At 35.3% G+C, this 20940-nt stretch overlaps 1 protein-coding gene and 1 long non-coding RNA gene across 4 annotated transcripts in view; one reads left to right on the forward strand and one right to left on the reverse strand.

Annotated features, from left to right (window-relative positions):
* The window catches only part of Pdzd8 (PDZ domain containing 8), a 60757-nt gene extending 54146 nt beyond the window's left edge, over positions 1-6611 (forward strand). For all 3 annotated transcript variants that reach the window (XM_067081676.1, XM_067081675.1, XM_067081674.1), the window contains exon 17: positions 40-6611. In XM_067081676.1, coding sequence (XP_066937777.1) covers positions 40-72 — 33 coding nt within the window. In that variant the 3' untranslated portion in view covers positions 73-6611. The remainder of the gene's footprint in view (positions 1-39) is intronic.
* A 2767-nt stretch (positions 6612-9378) lies between these two features.
* LOC136825393 (uncharacterized) lies at positions 9379-17243 on the reverse strand. The gene is made up of 3 exons (XR_010849319.1): positions 16922-17243; positions 13593-13745; positions 9379-9719 (listed from the first exon to the last, which is right to left on the reverse strand). It is a non-coding gene; the product is annotated as an uncharacterized lncRNA (long non-coding RNA).
* Positions 17244-20940: the final 3697 nt, after the last annotated feature.

Below are 20940 nucleotides of genomic sequence, written 5' to 3' on the forward strand. Positions count from 1 at the left end.
TGGTTCCTGCCAACATTTTTTTTTTTCTTTCTTTGACAGGTCACTGATGCCAATCAGGAAGTGAGCCAGTAAATGGTGAAGAACCTGCCTGTTCTAACCAAAGAAATCTTCAGCTGTGAGATGTGATAGGTATGAAAGTGTTTAAGTGAGATGTGTCATCTTGAGACAAGAATTATACTTTTTATTCACTCTCAAGTTTCATGGAAAGAATACTCCTTTTTTTTTAAATATTATTTCAATATGTGAGTGCATGTTATAGGGATGATTTACCTTCATAGATTTTGCAGGTTTATATCAGTGGTTTATGTATATCTTCACAGCTTAATGTCAGTTGTTACCAGTACATTGTAAAGTTGCTCAATACAGTACTTACGGTATGTGAGGCATATTCTGTTGTCATCGTAAAGTTTGGTAAGGTAAACATTGGATGAAATGGGTAGCTGATTGTTGCTTAGTGTAGGGAATATCTTTGCCATTACTATGGCAGGCAGTGATTAGCTCATTTATTAGGCCTCTGTTGACAGTACAGCTGTGAAAAAAATATGGTGCCTCTTAGTTATCTGACCATTCTTCTTTGATGATGGTGGAATATGCTTTTATAAATATTTCACTTCTTTGATAGCTGGTTTTCAGTCCAAGTGATTTGTGTTTGTATGTTTGTAAGACAAGATATTTCTTTGCAGTATTAGTGTACTTAACAACATCAACAACATTTCAGAAGTTAAAAGTCTGTCAACAGAAGAGAGAGTAACTGGCTTAAATCTGAATTTCCTGGTGTGGAAATAGAAGGCGCTGCTTTTACCACTACCTCCTGTTTTGAAATCGGTAGATATCTGTTACCTTTTATTGAGTGCGGTCAATCGGAATGCACTAATACCTTTATCCTCTTCATGTTTATTGACCTGCACATTGCATTACTGTACAGGGATACGGTTATGAAGTACAGTGCAGTACCAAAATTAATAACAAAATACAGTAATTGATGGAGGGGCTTGACTGACAGCAGTTCAAGCCAAGCCGTCATTCTGATTTTATGAAAGACCAGCAGTTAATAGTAAAAGAATCATTAGAAGAAGATTAAAAAAGGGGTACTATTTGGCACCTGCAGCATGTGGCAAAAGGTATTACAATGAGCTTTATAGTTACCACATAGTTTAAGTTAATCTACAGTTATTAGCATTTAAACTTCTGAATAGTGTGTACTTAACAAGTTTGTGTTGCATGTGCTGCCAACCTGTACTGCCACTTGCTTCACTGCTAAGCCATACATTCCAAATTCTTGATCAGGTTCAGACATTGTGATGCAGGTGTAAAATCACAGTGGAACTTGATAAGATGGTATGTTACATACAGATGCTGATATACTCAGGTGCAAACTTATTTTACATAAACTCAGCCTGGAAAATGAAAGATTTGGAATGATTGCACAGAGTTTTTATTGCCAACAAGTGGTGTCAGCCACTTCTCAAGAGTCATCTTTCAGGTTAGACAGGTAGCAGATCGTTTACCTTCATACTTCCTGTGAGGTTTTTTTTTCAAGAACTTGTAAATATTTTCACTTTGTCCACGTCTGACTGATTTTATTTATCATATATTTATACAACAGAGAGACTGGGACTTAATGAAAAGTATGACCTCAATTAATCAGTTACCAGAAAGACTTTACACCCTTGGAGTGTGTGAGATCCCCTTTTGGTGAGGAAAGACCAACAGATCTCTTGCCCTTTTTGATTTTTTTTTTCACTTATTCTTGGTATAAAGCCTCAACCTTGTTCTACAACAACTTTTTCCTCTAGACTACCTGTGATACCTGAGAGAGAGCTAGCATGAATGATCATAGTTACTGATAGAACTATTTGTTTCTTTCAGTATTCCCGAAATTTTCAGTTTGAGTGCTGGTTTATGTAAAACTATGTTTTGTATAATACGAATGTTTAAGTCTTAAAAATTCTTGTCATTACTCAAAGGACAGGTGCTTGTGTAATTCCCGTCCTCATTTAACTATATTACTGTACTACTTTTAAGTTTTCAATGAGGAAATGTAGTGCCTACTAGGATATATTTCTTTTAGTAAGTTTTATAATCTTAAAATTGAAACCTGGTAAAGTGGGCACTATTATATATGCCTGTTCCTTTTGCGGAAGCTGGAGTGCAATTCGCTATAATACTCATTGAGAGGAAGTCGTGCTGTCAACATTTGTTAAGCACCTCCAAAATGATGATTGCTTTATATTCTTGTAAATAGGTTTCTTTTTTTATGTTTATGTAAATCAGCAAACACTTATGCTGAATTTTTAATACTTCTAGATATAACCTACCATATGTAGTTGTTTTTATGCTAATTAATAGGTACTGTATTTCATAATTGATGCAGCAGTGCTCCTTTTAAAGACAGTGTAGTGATTTAAGGAATAATATCGGCTAGTATGATGTACAGAGTAAATCATCATGTTTCACAAGGATTCTTGCAAGCATTTAGAAGCAATCACTTCTAAAGTCTGCTGCACAATTTTTATGTACATTTTTATTTTTATAGCATTTTTATTTTAGGGACAACATGGATATACCATAGGTGTTTGCCCGGTCTTTAGTGCGTTTTGTTGAGACCTTAAAGGTAAATAAATGTAGTTAGCTTTGCTCTGTTGTTATTGCAGTTTATGTTTGGTTACCTTAGGACTTTTTCACTTCTTTCCCAAGCTATGATCCTTGATGTAGATCAAGTGGAAAATTTTATGGACTTGCTAGTTGCCAAAGAGAAGCAGAGATGTTTTGAGGTGAAAGTCATTGATGGCAAATCTCTCTCTCTTTTATGATGAAAAGTAGAGATTGAAAATTCTTGTGGAATTTAAGTGCAATACAGTAAAAAAAAAAAAATAAAAAAACTCAAGTTCCCGGCACTTTCCATACTGTATATAATTTCTCTAACTGTTAAAAAATGAGAAGCAGTTGGATGATTTAGATTTTAGGATTTTATTTTTTAATCCCTAGAGCCTGGGTTGTGACATGTACTGATGATAGTTACATTTTAATAATCTCTTTCACCTATTAAATGTAGATATGAATAGTTAGTATGTGTACCATTCCTGTTGTATAAGACACTAAAAAAATACTACAGAACAAAACAACTCTTCGTAAATAAATCAACACTGTACCTCCTCTTTCCAGTTTCAGAATGAAGGAAACCAAATCATATTTGTCAGAGCTAAACAATTACTATTCACTTCAGAACAAAGTCCCAAGATTGACAAAACTTGCATTTTAATCCCTAACTTTTTATAAGTAATTTCAGTCCTGTCCAGATCTTTTGAAGAAAACAACACTGATGTAGACAGCATCTTTGACTTTTACAGATAGAAGCTGTCACAAATCGTTGGATCAAAATCTATTTGATTTCCCCATCTTGTGTCACCAGAGAGTATTCTGTAGCATATGAAACTCAGAACTCCTGCTGTTACTTGGGATATTGCTTCCCTGAAGGCTTTGATTTTTACTGTTTTCTTATGCAGCACCTTTAAAAGCTGTTTACTGTATTGCATTTATACCTCTGCTCACCCTCGTCAGTTGCAGACCATCTGTTTTTGCTTTTTCTTAATTTTAAAATGTGAAACCAGAGCTGGTTTCACCTTTGAACTCTGAAAACTTTCCACTTTGTCAGTTCTCTAACTTTTGGAAAAAGTTCCCTTCTTTGAACAGTATATTTAGTAGTTTTAGTATGTAGACATATCTCATGATGATTTGGGTTTCAAAGACAGTCACAGGTTTAGGGTGTATTTTTCAACAAAGACCACTTTTTAATTTTCTTGGATAACTTTTTGTAGAGGTGCTGCACAGCGAATTACAAGTTGATGTCACCTTAAAAAATAATTTTAACTAAGACGCCAAAGTTTACTTATGTAAAAAAGACTGAAGCATTTTGCAAGTTTGATCTCAAAACTTGAGTGGAATGGCATTTTGTACATCAACCTTGTTTTCCCGTAAGCTTCTTGCAGTTTTATTTGTGGTTCTTACCTGCAATTCATAGTAATTATGGTTGCTGTGGTTTGTGCAATTTAATGTAAATGGGAATATATTAGTACATTACTTTTAATTCTCATTTCCTGAAGTATTTTAGCTGTTGAGCAATGTTTATTCATTAATGGGGATTAATGTTTTTTTACAGTCCATCAAATACGGTACCTGTACTTGAAAAAGTATATTCAATCGTTCTGTTTATGTGCTTTAAAGAGACAGTTCTCCAATATAATCTGAAATCTACTGGTAGTAGTTACATTAATTTTTAGAGAGTTTTATATAGCTCCAGAATGATCTGATGAAGTAATGCTGTCACTAATGTTCGAAAGGCAGTATAAATTTAGCGTCTTTGGCCAGTCTTATGTAATTGCATTTTGTATTGGACTGAAAGGTGAAAGTGTAAACATTTTATATTCATAGAAATGGACTAGAGTTTAAGGGTGCTGAAGAAAAACTGTTTCTTCTTAAAAAGGGTGGTGGTAAGTGTTAACATGTAGTAGAATGTTTTGGCTGTGCATAAGCTATAACTGTCTTTTTTATAAATTTTTAAGAAAAACAAGGTCACACTGTCTCTCAGGAGCCCGGAACTTTGCAATTGACATTTTAACTGGACATGAATAGGAAAGAGGTTTCGTGAGGATCACAGAATTTCTTGATCTTTCCTAAATATTCCTAACATAATTTCCTAGTTTTGTGGCACCGACGGTTTACCAAGTTTAGCGGACAACCCTTAAGTCGCTGATATTTTACATGACTCTAATTGAACCTGGTTTTTTATTTTTTGTTGGTGCCTTTCTCAACATCTTGTTTCTATGTACGTTATTCAGTTTTCAATGTATACTACATTTTATTTTTTCTAGTACTATATGACTGCTTTCAAATAGACTTACAGTAAAGCCTAGTATTAACTAAAATAACATTATTAGGTATATTTCATGGTCAGGTGAAACTAATTTAAAATTAAACTTTGCATAACATAGCATCATAATAAATTGAGAGAATGATGTCTTTGCAAAGTTACACGAATAAAATTAACATATAGTAGATACGTAACATGATGTTGGAGTTACATGTATGTATCAATAACATGTTTTCTTAAACACTCACCTTGAGTGAAATATTTCTGCATGTTTTAACATTACAGTACCATGTTTTCTGCAAAGATTTTATTGAAGTTTTTGTTACTAGCAAATGTTGGCACTAGTCCTTTTTATTCATAGAATACTGAAGAATGTATAGGATTAGACATTGTAGTTAAACTGCTAGTGGGTTGGGAAAATTTAGTCAGTCATGTGCTGTACCTGGGAAATACGATTGCATGAGCATATATGGTAATTTCTAGTGTGCTGACTGCATTGCAACTTACATATCTTTATAAAAGGCTCGTAAAGGTGTAGTTACTTTAGCCGTAGGTTTGTTTATATATCGTTTTCGTAGAGGATGCCCGCATCTTTTCCTTGATTCTGACAGTGAATACATTACAAAGAGTACAGTACTTACATATTGATTTGTAAATTAAAATGGGAAGTCAGTCTCAAGTTGCTTGTGAAAAAGAGCTGCTTCGTTCTTGTATGTTCACTGATGTGATTACCGAGACATTTACACCTTTTAAACTTTTGCATTATAGCATTTAGCTCCATTGTTATTAGGTGTCCTTTTTCCTAACCGTTAATAGCATTACATGTCATTCTTGATAATACAGTACTGTATAATGTAGTGTTGCCAAGAGGGAAGACACAGGCAAGGCTACAGTAGTATCTGACATATTAACAGATGTTTCAAGGAATTTCAGGTCATTCCATCAATCTTTTGCTAGCACAAAACTAGATTTTTGAAAATGCGTAAAAAAAAAAAAAAAAAAAAGCATTTGAATAATATCTTGAGTCTTTAGACTGATTCAGTGAGGAATTCATAGCTTTCAAACTCCAATAGAAAACCTGTTTAGAATAGAAGACTTTACTGTTATCTCTTGCTAAAGTAGCCTCAGCCTTGGTATATTTCTTGGAGTAAATGTCCATTTGCTCTCACTTGCCTAGCATCGTCGTCGCCTTTCGATAAAGATAACAAATCAACCGGGCAAAATGTTACCATATTCTAGGATTCCATTGTTTTGTGCTGTCGAAGAAGGTGCGTTAGAAGCCTCACTTGGCGAAGAAGACCGAGCATGTTCGATATTTTGAGAGATTGCCCGACTTGAAGGCTCCACCTGAAATACGTATTCGTCGGTCACTACATTTAAAACTCTTCTCTGCCTGAATTCTGAACTTATCATCTGAACACTTTTGAGAATTACTGTAGATCTGATCATCTCTAATTCAAGTCTTACCTGATGACCCATTTTTTCCTGGCTCTCTCTCTCTCTCTTTCTCTCAGTATGATAAAATAAATAAAAGACCTACTGAAGGATCTACAAAGCACAAATGTGATAACCATAAAGTATGAGTACAGTATATAGAGATTTTCAGTACCATGACATTCCATACATATGTACAAGATGTGTTCCAGGTTAAAAGGATTTGATTGTGTCAATTAAAAGTGTTATCATAAGGTAAATTGTATAAATCAAAATGATAAATTTTAAACAAGGATGTTCTGGTAATTTTTCTTCTTTCATTTTCCTTCCATGACAAAAATCTCTAGTGTATTTTGAGAACCACGAAGAAATTATTTTTTAAAAGAAACTTTGTTTCGGAAATGAAGTGCTGCGTACAACAGTACTGCTCATTATAGCCTTGTGTGCTAGGATAAACAGCCATGCCATGTTGAAAATACCACTTCTCATCCTTACTCATTTTTCACAGTCCCAGAAAAAGATCCCGTTTCAGAAGAGTGAGAATCCCCCTAAAGTGGGACAAGAACGCAACATGTCACAGTCTCTATTATGTACAAAGATTCACCATCAAATAGATGCATCTGTGCCCTGCTATCCCTGGGACCCCATCATAGAACAACAAACTCTGTATCCATTTCTTATCTACCTCAGGGTCTTTCATGCTTAACCATTTTTCATCCACTTTTGCCTTATTTGCTCTTCTTAGTTTTATTCATCTCCCTTAATTACAATTACAGCCACAATTTAACCCTTCATGCCCAACTTGGCGTTTAGCATAATTTTGCTTTAACCAAATGATCAGATACACACCTCAATATTCCTTCCTTCAACACTTTGCAAGATTATTTGTAAGTACAGGATAAACAGAAAACTTCATGCCATTTCCTCTTCCCAAAGTATATTTGTAAATATTCTTTAGTAAAACTTCTTTATATACAACAATCAAGCTTCTTTCCAAAGGCATTTTCAACAGACTCTCATTCTCACTTACTCAGGAATTCTATACCCAGCACTTATGTGTCACCTACCTTAGCTGTCAAATCAACTGGCATAACCATCTGTAGCCTGTCCAGTCACCATTATAACTTCCACTCTTGTCGTACCCAGGCAACTCATTCTGAATATAATGTGGGTGATGACAGTGGGAATGCCATTCAGGAAATCTTTGTCATGAGAATTAACCTGCAGCGAAAAGGGTTTTCTTATCATAAGATTTTCTTACACATTATAATTACTGTACATAAGGAAATTATAATTACTGTACACTGAAATCATCACCAGATGTACACCAAACACACGCATTTGTGTAATTTCTGTAATAATCTTACCTAAACTTGGGACTAAATTTAGTAACCCGGCACAATTGGAAATACATTATCTTATCAAGTTCTGTTTTAGTTTGTTTTGCAAATACCAGAGTTGTATATTTGCTAAATTCTGATAACTTGGTTATAATACATGAAAGTTAAATAATCTATAATGCATATGTGCGTACATGTTTGTGAAGTAAAGTATATTAGCATACGTTTTTATTATGTATAAAATAGACGTAAACGCCATGTAGATATATACTGCTTTAAAGCTTTGGCGTATTTAGAACTGTTTTCATTGATAATATTTTCGATAATGAAATATTTATATTACCCTTAAAATATAATAATAATAATTTTTAACAAAATTTGTATTTGTATTATTGTAGGAATATCAAATTTCTCACAAATAAAGGCACTAGAAATATTTCCAAACCAAACGTCACCAACAGACGTAAACGCCATGCTAAGTATACTTTTCTTTGAGGATTTGGTGCACTAGAACTTTTTTCATTGATATTTTTCGTTAACAACAAATTAATGTTACTTATAGCCTTAAAACATAATAATTTTTAACATTATCATTGTATAATGTTGAATATTTATCAAATATATCAACTTTCATCTGATAAATAAAGGTATTAAAATATTTCCAAACCAAACATCACCAAGGGATTGGGAATAGTAAACAATGTCAAATGTCAACGAATTTGAATGTGCTGATTACACGCCAAGTATTTTCAGGTATTTTCTTTTGTCACAAGTATTTTTCACCAATATTTCACAGAAAACTTATTTAATCGCATATTTTAAATTTTTTTGGAAGATTAAATAACTAATAATTGTCAAAATTTGACTAAAGATTTAAGTGTGTCTATCCCAGACCCTTGGGCCGATAGGATACGTGATGTGAGATTGGCTAGGCATGACTTTATATAATAGCAATTTTTATGACAGTAATCTGGTTAAATTTGTTAATTCTTAGGCTTGGTAAAATTTGAGTTTAGTTGTATAGCCTAGGCTATATCTTGGTAGGCAATCTTTGAAAACCGTATATTTTGGCGTAATTTTCGTAAACATGCAGTAAATGAATATGCAAAAGGCTACAATAAATGGTAAGGGGGCCCTGTTGGGAAGACATGGTTTACTGGTGGGAGGAACGGACACCAAGGTATATCTCGCTGGTGAATTCACGAAAAATATTTTTTGGCATGATTTTCATAGACTTGCAGTCAGTGAATATGTAAAAGGCTCCAATAATTGGTAAGGGGGATATTGCTGGGAAACCAGGGTTTTTAGGGGATTGGAACGGACACAAAGGTATAGGATGTCCTGGAATTTCGTAATTTTTGAGTTAGGCCTACTGATCTGCCACTCCATACAAAAGGCTGACCCACCACTCTGCACACATGAGGCGGACCCACCACTCTACATAAAATTTAACTAAAATGAGACCTGCCCAAGTAGCAAATGAGAAGTTATTTTAGCAAGTAAATGGCAACATACATACTACAGTAGATGATTCTAAATTGCCACAAATCTGGAAAATGTGGTATGAAGTCATTTCAATTAGAATTATGAAAAACCAAAGAAATAATTATATCAGTTAACTCAGATCCTTTATTCTTAAGTACGAAGCTTTCAATCTCCAAGTTTTTTGGTGCAAATTTTGTAAACTGTACCACTTGAGAGAGAGAGAGAGAGAGAGAGAGAGAGAGAGAGAGAGAGAGAGAGAGAGAGAGAGAGAGAGAGAGAGATGCACAACTCATTTTTTAAAAAAAGTATAATTATTTAAACCAAAAACATACTGGTTTTACAGTTTTAAACATGTGATCTAGGTGGGCAAGTGAGTCCAATGTGCTACTAACGTTTTACAACCTTCACCATCTCCCTGGATTACGGCTACTCCTTGTAAAATAAAGTTGAAATCAAAGACATCTTAGAAAACTAGTATTCCTCGATCTTTCTTCTTGATGAGGTGGACCTGTCCATAGAAAAGCCGCCATGGTCTTCAAGAAACTGACAAACTGGATCTTCATTATGGACAATCTTCCTTGAAGAATGATCTGTAATACGAGGGAAAAAAAATGTTAAAACTGTTCCTCTACCATTCACTTGAAGTTAAAGTTAGAATGGATTTGATTATTACTGTCATGATTATCATTATGTTCTTTTTCAAACTGGGTACCCAAAGAGAGAAAATAAATAAATGCAGCATTATTATTATCATCATCATTATTCAGTAAATGAAACCTATGTATATAAAACAAGCCCACAGGGGCCAATGACTTGAAATTCAAGCTTCCAAAGAAGATGGTGTTCATTAGGAAGAAAGAGAAGTAAAGGGAAACAAGAGAAAGTGATCCCACTTATTAGAAAAGGAAAAAAAATCATAAATAGATACAAATGTATCAAATTGCAAGAAGAATAGTATTAAGGTCGTAATGCATTGCATTTTCGCTTGAACTTCTGTACGACATCCTCTGGGAGGCTGTTCCACAGTCCAACGGTGTAAGGAACAAAGGACCTCTGGAACTGCGAAGTTCAAAAGCGAAGCACATTTATTGCATATTGGTGCTGCTGTTCAGCGAATCTGGTTGCTCTCGGCAGAAAAAGGGGATCTGGGATCAGTTGTGAATGTGAAAGATCTCTGTTGAACTACAACTTATGAAAAACTGACAAACAAAAGACCATCCGTTGATGGTCCAAGTCACAAATAAAGAGACCATCCATTGATGGTCCAAGTCATAACTGGTACTATTAAGAAACAAACCTACCACCACAAACCACTCTATTTAAAAAGAGATAAATCTCCGGCAGAAGCAGAAATCCACATCACAGAACAGTACAGTATTCCAACAAAGAAGAACAAATGATCTAAAAAAGGTCGCATTGATTTTACCACTGTTATAAATACACGAGGCCTTACGAACAATACCTAACTTGTGTGTGGCATTTGCTGAAACTTTCATTAGATGTTTCTCAAAAGTTAGATGCGAGTTAAAAGTTACACCTAGAATAGTTAAAGCTTCTGACTCAATCAGTAGTTAAAGCTTCCAACTTAATCGCAAAGTTCCATCTACCCGAAGGGGAGGATGGAGTGGGAAATCTGTACGACATCTGCTAATCAATAGTGTTTTCATTTTATTGGAGTTCCGCCTCATACCCCACTGACTACACCATTCCTTGATCCAGTTCATGTCCCAACTAAGGTTGAGGGGAGCTTCATTTCTCATAAGCAGAGACTTTACTACACCCACAAGTGTTACATCATCAGAATACTAAACAATCTTGTTTTCCAGGCCAAAAACCATATCAATTGTACACTAAAAATAAGTGGACTAACACCACTGCCCTGTGGAACTCCAAAAACATAGGTCTTGGTTCACTCAAGTTCCCGTCCACAGCAACTTGATGCTGCCTACTTGTAAGGAAATCTTGAAGTAATCCTAAAACATGTCCACCAACTCAAGGATTCTTAAGTTAATAAGTAAGTGCCTTGTAATTTATATTTGGATTACTCTGCATTCAAAATGCTTATCAAGGTTCTCTTGCAAATGGCATGTAAAGTGTAAAAAAACTGCAGGTACCCATCAGCTTCCTGTATGCATACTGACTATCAGCTAACAATCCTTTCGGTTCCATATACTTACACTGTGGCTTAAAAATAAGTTTTTCAGGAACTTTTGAGAACACAAACTAAGCTTGCGCTCATCGACAAAAATATTACGTCAACATAAAACTATAGAATCTATTAACCTTGGGAGACAGAAAGTTTTACAAAAAACAAAAAGAAACCATCAGGACCTTCTCCAACCCAGCTATCAAGATTGCAGAGAACCTTATGCAATGCTTACAGTGCACTGCATTAGATGCACTGACAGCATTTGCAACCTACATGGACTATGTGCTGCATACATTTCCCTCCTGCTTCCTCTGTAACATTTTTCTTAAGAGGTTTTTGTGATTGTGATATGACATTTGATATTACTTTCATTGCAATGTAGTTTGAGATCATCAAATAACTTTTCTAAATAATAGTGCTTGTTGAGACAATCAACAGGTGGTGGCTAGTATACCTGTATAATACACAAACTACTTTTTACCTTGTAAAGTCATCCTCAAATCTGAGACATGATTCTTTTTTGTATCGTCCAAAATCTCAGACTCAATGAATGTTGCCAAGTAGTGTTAAACTTTTTTTGAATTTCCAACGTCACACATGTTGACATGTTTGGAAATTGACAGCCAGCACTATTTTCCCTGTGATTATACAAATATGGTCCCTTTTATGCATTGCCATAATTCGTAACCTGTGTGATTTAAACGGATTCTTTTTTTTTCACATTGCTTAGCTCAAAGCATGGCGTGATAAGGTTAGTAGTGCTCCCCAGGCTGGTCAATGTAAGTACCTCTGCAGCATTATAAAAGGAGAACTAATAAGCTCAACAGTCATAACATTTCCAAAACAGGAATATGAATTACATCAAGTATTCTTTAATAAGTTTTAGGCAGCGTTCAAGCTAACCCTATGTTCCAAAATGATTTATAGGCTTAAAAAAATAATCTAAGCCTTATGAGATGCAATCTCTGTTACTAAAGGATTCAACTGTGGAGATTACCTGTTCTTTGAAGAATAAATGATGATGAAAATTTAAATTATATGGAGAAGATGGCTACTAATCGAAATATCTATTAGTATTAATAGCAAGGCCTACGGAACACTTGTTTTTTAACTGGCTTAAAATATTTTCATAAAAGTCCTTCTGCTCACTTTTGGTGTATAATTTATTCATTCATAGGTAACCTGAAGTGCAAGAATATGTAGATAACTTCATAAGCTTTTTGGCCAGAAATTGTTAATATACAGATGTGAATGCTGAGTGTAATATATGTATAACTAAAGAAATCTACCACACCTAGGCCTAAGAACTAAATCTTGGCTTTAACAAAAGAATAATTGCATAAGCACGTATTTGCTACTAAGCCATAATTTTTGAAGTGATTAAGAAATACAGCTTAAGCCTTTTTATTTTTATTTAAGTCCAAATATTCCTCTAACAAATATAAGAAGTGTTTTCAAGATTATTTCAAAGTCACCATTCATTGTAGACCCATGTTCCAAGTGGTTCATATTATTAATGGTTGCATAACACACACTCTGCTCACCCGTTGATATCGGTAGATGTGTTCTAGCTACAATAATACTTTTGTATATACTGTTGAGGTTAAAAACAATCAAGTAAGGCTATTTCAAATCTTATGGTTGCATTGGAAGCAATATTAATGTTATGACAATGTTTTTTATTTCATTTTTTTTTATTCTAACATTTGAACTGAGGTTTGATTATGACATTTTTTGTTGAACGATGTTTTATGGAAATGTTTCAGTTTTCCCAAAATTTGGCTCATATGATATTTGAATTAATTGACAGATTTCACTCTTATGAAACATATTATGGCCTTATTGCATGAAATAATAGTGTTTTCGCATTGCAATATGGAGCATGTTATGTCGCCAGGTGGTGAATATTGAACGAAATCTTATGCAATCATGTTCCTTCACTTAAGAGCATAGCTGTACATCTTTTATACTCAAAGTGAGTACTATATGCATTTTTTCATAAAACATTTTATCCCTTAAAAGCATATGTTTTTCATGTTCATTATATATCCCTTAAAAGCTTTGAGGGATATGAACAATGTAATATGTTGAGTTTACACAGAATACAGTAAATGAAATTTAACTCTACACCTGCTTATCTAGTACTACTTCATTAGACTATCAGTGGAGTCGAGAGCCACCAAACGCATGCCTTTGGATGGATATGAAAACTTTATAAAATATTTCTTAATAACAGATGCCATACAATCCTCTTCTAGTCTGTTACTTAGATATTCTAATAAGGATATTGTAGTGGCCTCCCTGCGACACATACCTTAATCTCTTGTTGAAGACATTTTCCCTGGTGTCCTTAGATGAGCAACAGCAGCAAGCAGAGTTACTGGGCACATAGAGAAACAAATTTTCTAATCTTCTCTTATCTCCCTGGCATACAGGACTCTAACATTGTTGACTTGATGGAAATCATCTGCAAATTACAAAAAAATAGTAGGAATCCGAGTGCATCAACTTATGGTAGTATACATATAATGGAATGGAATATAGGCTAATGGTCGTCATGCACTGGGACCTATGAGGTCACTCAGCACTGAAAGGGAAACTGCGAGTAAAAGGGTCATAAAAGTTTAGCATGGGGATAGCTTCACAGTTGCACCAGGAAAATGGGGGCAGAAATTAAGATGGAAGAAAGAAAATAGAAATGGAGATGCAGTATAAGGAATTAAATGGTGTTCCAGCAAGAGGTCAACAGGATGCTGCAAAGAATCTTAATGCCTACTGCGCACTAACGGCACTACCCCTCTAAAGGGAGTAAGTTGTGTATGTGTCGACTGACAAGGCCTCCTTTTAGCACAATTAATGATTTACAAAATGAACATAAGTACTTTCCCCTTATTGCAATTACATCCTTTCATAGTGCTAACACAGTGACAAGTGTCTAGTTTTGCGAAATTTAGCTTACTGGACAAGAGTTAGGGGTCAGGGCTACTGTAGGCCTAGTAAGCATTTCTGTAGTAACCATTTCAGTGGGAATATGACCTAACCAGACTTACCTTGACCTAACCTAGCCTTCTTCGTTGGAGGGGTGGGTAGAGCTGTCGCCTAGCATGCTATTGGCCCAGTGTCCGACTCTCCCACCAGATAATGAAGAATTAGAGGAATTTATTCCTAGTGATAGAAATTCATTTCTCGTTATAATGTGGTTTGGAACCCACAATAAGCTGTAGGTCCCGTTGGTAGGTAACCACTCGGTTCCTAGCCACGTACAATAAATCTAATCCTTCGGGCCAGCCCTAGGAGAGCTGTTAATCAGCTCAGTGGTCTGGTTAAACTAAGATATACTTAACTTTTAACTAACCTAGCCTTGGACGCTGTGCCCTAACCTGGGTGGGGGGGAGGGGGAGAACATGACTGGTCACTGCACTCTACCCGGAAAAAATAAACGTACTGTCCTTTCATATTCCCTGGGTCTAATAGAATTCAGCCTTTGGGTGGGAGGAGGCTTTAGAGAGCAATTAGGTTACCCTGAATGAACTCGTAACCATACCCTTAAATAGCAGAGCCACCCCTTTTATTTTTCACAACCTGTACTGATTGTAAGTTAGGTGCCTAGCATGGTTAGCTGTAATTTCAATTTTAAATGCTCTTTGAATTGTTCTTTGAGAGGCTGATATGGCCGTGCAAGGCAAAAGTCTAATGCTAATCTCAGCTCCAATCGCTGGACTAGATCCCAATGGACTAATGACCTATAAACTTCACAGCACTATGAGCACTACCTATACCTGGGAATAAGAATAGGGGCAGCCTGCGAGAGTGATCCATTGAGCCTTTACTTGTAACTCTGAGCTAAGCATGTGGAAAAGTTATGATTTTTATTTTAATATGACACACACTCGCATGAACGCTGTGTTTATTACCAGCCCTATGGGTAGCAACACAAACATAAAAGATGGTAAATATCTCAGTGAGCTTAAATTTGCAACGGAATTTAGTATGCTTTTTGTACTTAAGCATATTAAGGTGCATTAAGGCAATAGCAAAAAAAATAAAAAAACTCAAATACTCCAAACTGGTATTAGCCTAGGCTAACACAATGCTGGGGAAATAACTGTTAAGTGTAACTAAAACTACCAAAGATATGGGCACTCCTTACGCCTCTCACCAACATCAAATTCCAAAGACAACACTGTCACGAAGATGTACAATGTAGGCCTGGGTATGGATGGATGTATGATATTTAGGACGTAAGCCCAGGCACTGGGGCCAAGGTGGCCATTCAGCAGCTCACGGGTCCAGGTATGGAGGGCAAGAAAAATTTAGACGTACCAAAGTTTATCTCTATTGTTTGGCAAAACTTATAAGCTAAGTCTAACTATATAGCCTTTCACAAAAACCAAACAGTTTTTGGTTGGTAATTATGAATTAACCTTTAATTTTTGGCGCTCGAAATTAACCTGTAATTAACCTCTGAAGTCCATCCAACAAGGGGTTTCCATACGCGATCTTCAACAGAGGGGTATATATGTCTGTTTCAGAATGGTTCAATCCCGTGGCTAGGCTATTCTACCTTACTAAACACGGGTATTTCCATTTGGCAAACAAATGCACCGCCAGATCTTAAAAGTGTAGTAAAAACCAGTTGAAACGGTAAAAACAGGCACGGCTAATATCCCTTTTCCAAAAAGCCAAAGATTTTTCCTAATGGCTTTTGGAAAAGGCTTGCTAAATCAGGATATGGCACCTTAATCTTCAAAAGGATTTTATGTATCAATAAATCGTAGATCTAAGTAGTAATTAACCCCTTCTAACTTGACTTTTCCAGTTTTTGGTTGCTAATTATGGATTTATCTTGAATTTTTGTTGCACGAATCCTTCAATTAAGACCTGAAGTCCATCCAACAAGGGTTTCCATACGTCTGCTTTGGAACGGTTCATATCCCGTCCGGCAAGTGCAATAACTTGTTAACGTGTGGGTACCCAACCCTGGGCCACTACTAAACACGGTGAAGGGACATTCCATCCCCCCCTGATGCCAGTACTAAACACGGCAAAAAACATTTAACTCCCTCCTGTTGGCGAATGGCTCCCTCTCGTTTTTCCCCTCCAGATGCCACCTCCCCAATGTAAACATGTCGGCTCCATTTCTGTGTTCTCCCCCACCAAAAACCCCAAATTCCCACAGTCCCCCTTTACTATTGGGTAGAGTTAGGGGGCAAATAACTTGGCCAACAACAAACAAACTCACTGACATTATCAGAAGCGCTAAGGTGTAAAAAAACCAGTTTCCAAGGTAAAAAAACTGGCACGGAGCTAGTGCTTATAATTACCAAATAAATTTCCCCATAAACCAAACTAGATATAAAGTTTGGAAATACATTTAAATGAAGACTGCCTTCATTCCGGTAACACTAACCTTGGCCTTGCCTATTCATATACCTGCAAGGTTAAACAACATGGTCTAGCCTAAAGTACGAACTATAAGAGTAACTTCACGGGAATAGGCCCTTGGCTACCTTACCTTTGGCCCAACAAGATGGGGCCACGTGGCCGGCAGTGATTTCAATACATCATTCAGTCTGTAACTAAGCAGACTACCTTTGATAATCACTGTTTTAACTGAAGTATATTGAATATATATTAACTTACAATGCATATACAAAAGGAGACTTGTCGTCACTATAAGATGCGGCGTGAAAAGACATTGTTAAGCTGGCGGTCAAGCCGATTGAGGTATAGAGAGACGAACTCTCAGATAAACTGGCCTGTCATGTCCTCCATTTTTGTTCCAATCATGTCGAGCGGCTCGAGCCAAATTCAGTACTACATTCACTCATTTCTCATCATATAATATACTTTTCATCCAGTCTATTTAACGATTTTTTTATTTTCGTATTTTTTTTGAAAGCTTATTCCGCCTTAGGTAACTTGAGGCACTGATATCTAAAGACTTTAAAGAGTTTAAAATCATATTCGGGGGCGGAACTAAACTTTATATTGTAACTGGAAACTTATCTTGCAAGTGGAAAGATATTGCCTTCGATTTTACGTAAACTTTAATGCCTTTCATGAAATTGATATATAGAATCAGTTTTATAATAAATATATAATTATTTTCAAGTTAAATTATTTTAATTTTTGCTGTAGAAGTTACTGAAATAAATATAAGGAAAAAGAAAAGCTAGCAGTATTTTAAAGGCCAAGATTAAAAAATAAATAACTACTGTCAAAATTATTTAAATTGTTAATTAAAATTATTAATAATAATAAATTTGTATAAAAATTAATTATATACAATAAATTTTTAAAATATTATCAATTATTTCATGTGTTTCCCTGGAATTTAGATGTCTTAAAGAGTTCTTGCAAAAATGAATTTGGCAAAACAAAAAGTAGACGCATTTTTTTGCAGCAGGCGCAAGGCTAAAATAGAAATACAAATATTTTGAAAAAATGTTGTAGGAGTTTATAACTGAATAAAAATTAATTTAGATACAAATTTATCACAATTAGATGTATTTTTACTAAAAATTTGAATATCTAACAGTAAATAAATTTTCGTATAATACATTAGCCTTGTTCCCTTTTGGAAAAAAAATTGTGATGTTGCCAGAGACATCTATTGAGAGCCAAAACAGCTATGTAAAAAAATAAATATTTTAAATGATAACTGGCAATTTTTTCATGGATACATTGCCTTCGTTTTTCAGAAATTTACATTAAATTTTATAAATTAATATCAGATATGATTAATATATATGTTTTTATCTATTTAAACGCTAAATTACTCTAAATTTTCTGATAAAACTACTGAAATAAAGACGATTTAAAATAACAGCTAGCAACTTTTATACAGGACGCTAGGGATGAAATAGCTATTGTAAGAATTTTTTAGATATAAAGATATAATTTAATACTTAATTTAAATACATTTAAAAATAGCAATAAAATAATATTTTATAGGTTTAAGTCTAAGATATATAAAATTTTTCTTTAAAAAATTAGAAATCTTATAGATTTTTGATAAACGAATCTGGTATAGTAAGATGCAGACGGATTTTGAAAGTTATAAGGAAAGCAACAACAATAAAATCGTTAAATAGACATCGCTGTGACCTTGGATGAAATGATGAAAAGTAAATATTGGTGAATATTCACCAGTACTGAAAATCTTCAAGAGATATTTATGAGTCCATTACGTATATTGAGAAGGTGAATTCTAAAATATTAACACTGAATGTTAAGAAAATCATAACCTCTACTTTACTCAAGTTGTCGTTTGGTTAAGATATACTATTACATAAAGTAAAACTGTTATATATTTAGCATTTACATTTAAGTTCATATTAAATTCCCACAGTATGGAGAAATTTCCCTTGATAATGGACCAGAAAACGAGAGAAAATCTTTAGGGAAAAAATGTCAAAATATCGTTGTAAAATTATGAAGTTTACCCTTTAAAAAGTTTACATTTTCATTACATTGCAAAATTAAAGAAAATGTTAAAATGGTAAACTGCGGTAGAAACTGCAAGTAGACACCTTTGAAATGTGTGAATGCAAATGAAGACACGTTCAACTGATATTCTTTTCTCTGAAAAATACGGCTGATAATTTTGTCATAAACGAGACTGGGAAGCAAGGCTCCTAGTAACAGTGGTATCATCATAATTTACACTCAAGTAAATTCATCACAATTGCAAAATAATAGTTGGCAATAGGCCTAGTTACACTGGTATACTTCCCAATCCCATGTTTACTTGAGAAAATAAGTCTAATACTCAAGTAAAATAAGTCTAATAATTTTCTAGTTAAGTCAAACAGAGATTAAATAGACAAACTGAGTTATAGACTCGTCTATCTGCTTGAGATCTTCATAAAAATCTTCGAAAAAGGGATAGTTCAAAAGCTACGGGAACGACCTTTGAATTAGTGTGGCACATAGGCCTATCATTCAAAATAACATTATTTACAGCTTTCTCTTTTCAAGACAAATAATTTTCATTCAATGCCGCCAAAGGTAATACTGTGATACCAGATACAGGAGTACCTCAAGGTTCTACTCTAGAACCAATACTTTATCTCATTTGTTTTAATGATCGTCCGCCCCCAATATTCACAGAGGCATTAATAAACTTCTCAGAGCGTCACTCCATTTAAATTTTGTACCCTCATATCCATTTGTTTATCTCTCTCTCTCTCTCTCTCTCTCTCTCTCTCTCTCTCTCTCTCTCTCTCTCTCTCTCTCTCTCTCTCTCTCTCTCTCTCTCTCAACCGAGTCAAGGTTAGAAGCTAATATACAGGAGTACACAAAGAAGGGTTTGAGGTCCTAACGGGACCCTGGCACCCTAAATGGCCTGGGATAATTACCCCGAAAAATGTGACTACCAATGCAGAGAGAGAGAGAGAGAGATAATCCGCTGTTTTCATGTTAGAGGACATTCAACAAAAGACGTGGTTTTCACACAAAAAACAAATAAAACCTTAGAACGAAAGCTATTAGGCCTATAGTCTGTCTTACATCCCTGTCACAGCAAAGGTTCAAAGTGGGTACTCTTCATTTCAGAAATGGTGAAATGGTCCACCTGGACCGAACACACACACACACACACACACTTAAAATCTCTACAACAAATAACATTGACACATTAAAAGAAAGTAATATTGTTATTGTTAATAACTGGTGTATGTACACAGGTTACTAAAAGTGACTGTAATTTCCTGTTCTCACAATATCTTTTCTTACCTTCCAGAGTCCAGAAGTCCATATCAGCACCTTATTCCCTTCTCCATCATCACTTTACCACACTTTTACTGTCAACCTTTAGCCGAAAGCCTGTGCTGGTATACAAGGTGGGCCTAAGTCCGAAATTACCATCTTTCCTGCTCACTAGATTATAGTACTAATGCTACGGTTTCCTTTCTCTCTCTCTTGAACCAAAGCAAAGTAATGCACTTATGATAGAGTGGTATATTCAAAAGCACATTAAAAATGTGAGCTGTTCATACGCTCAGGCCGTTCCCAAGCCCGGATAAAAGAAGAGGGTTGAGGGAGGCAGGGGAGGGGTAAACTGTGGGAAAGATCACTGGCCTTGCAACCTCATCCCAGAATTGCTGTAATTCCTACACTAAAAATTAAGTTATTATCTGCACTTTCTAGAAGGTCACAGATAAGTAAAATAATATCAAGGAATAATTCAGTATCGATATTCGTGGTTCTTTTTGTTATTAAATTTTTTTTTTTTTTTTTTTGGCTGTTGTTGGATCAATCTGACCCTTTTCTAGAACGGGTTTTGCTTACCTTACTACTAATAGCTACTACTAGTCGCTTACCTGACCGTTGACGCGCGCGCGCGCGTGTGTGTGTGTTTGTGTGTTTACAAACGAGCCCTGTCAGTCACCGTAACGAATCTATGATCGGTAAATTGTCCCATTGATAGACGCCTCCCCCAATTACGTATTTCATAGGTGATGATCGAATTATATCCCTAATTTGAAAGGGATATAATGAATGAGTCTATGTGCTCCCCCCGCCCTCCCCCCTACCCACCATCCCAAACTCATCCTACCGTGACGGTATTTATTTAGCCCTGAACAACCCTGATTTACGGTTGCATATTTCCAGGTGGCAGACCGTGTCCTTACTGCTGCTTTTAAGACGGTTGGTGG

This window comes from Macrobrachium rosenbergii, chromosome 37 (genome assembly GCF_040412425.1).
Source record: "Macrobrachium rosenbergii isolate ZJJX-2024 chromosome 37, ASM4041242v1, whole genome shotgun sequence".
NCBI lineage: Eukaryota > Metazoa > Arthropoda > Malacostraca > Decapoda > Palaemonidae > Macrobrachium > Macrobrachium rosenbergii.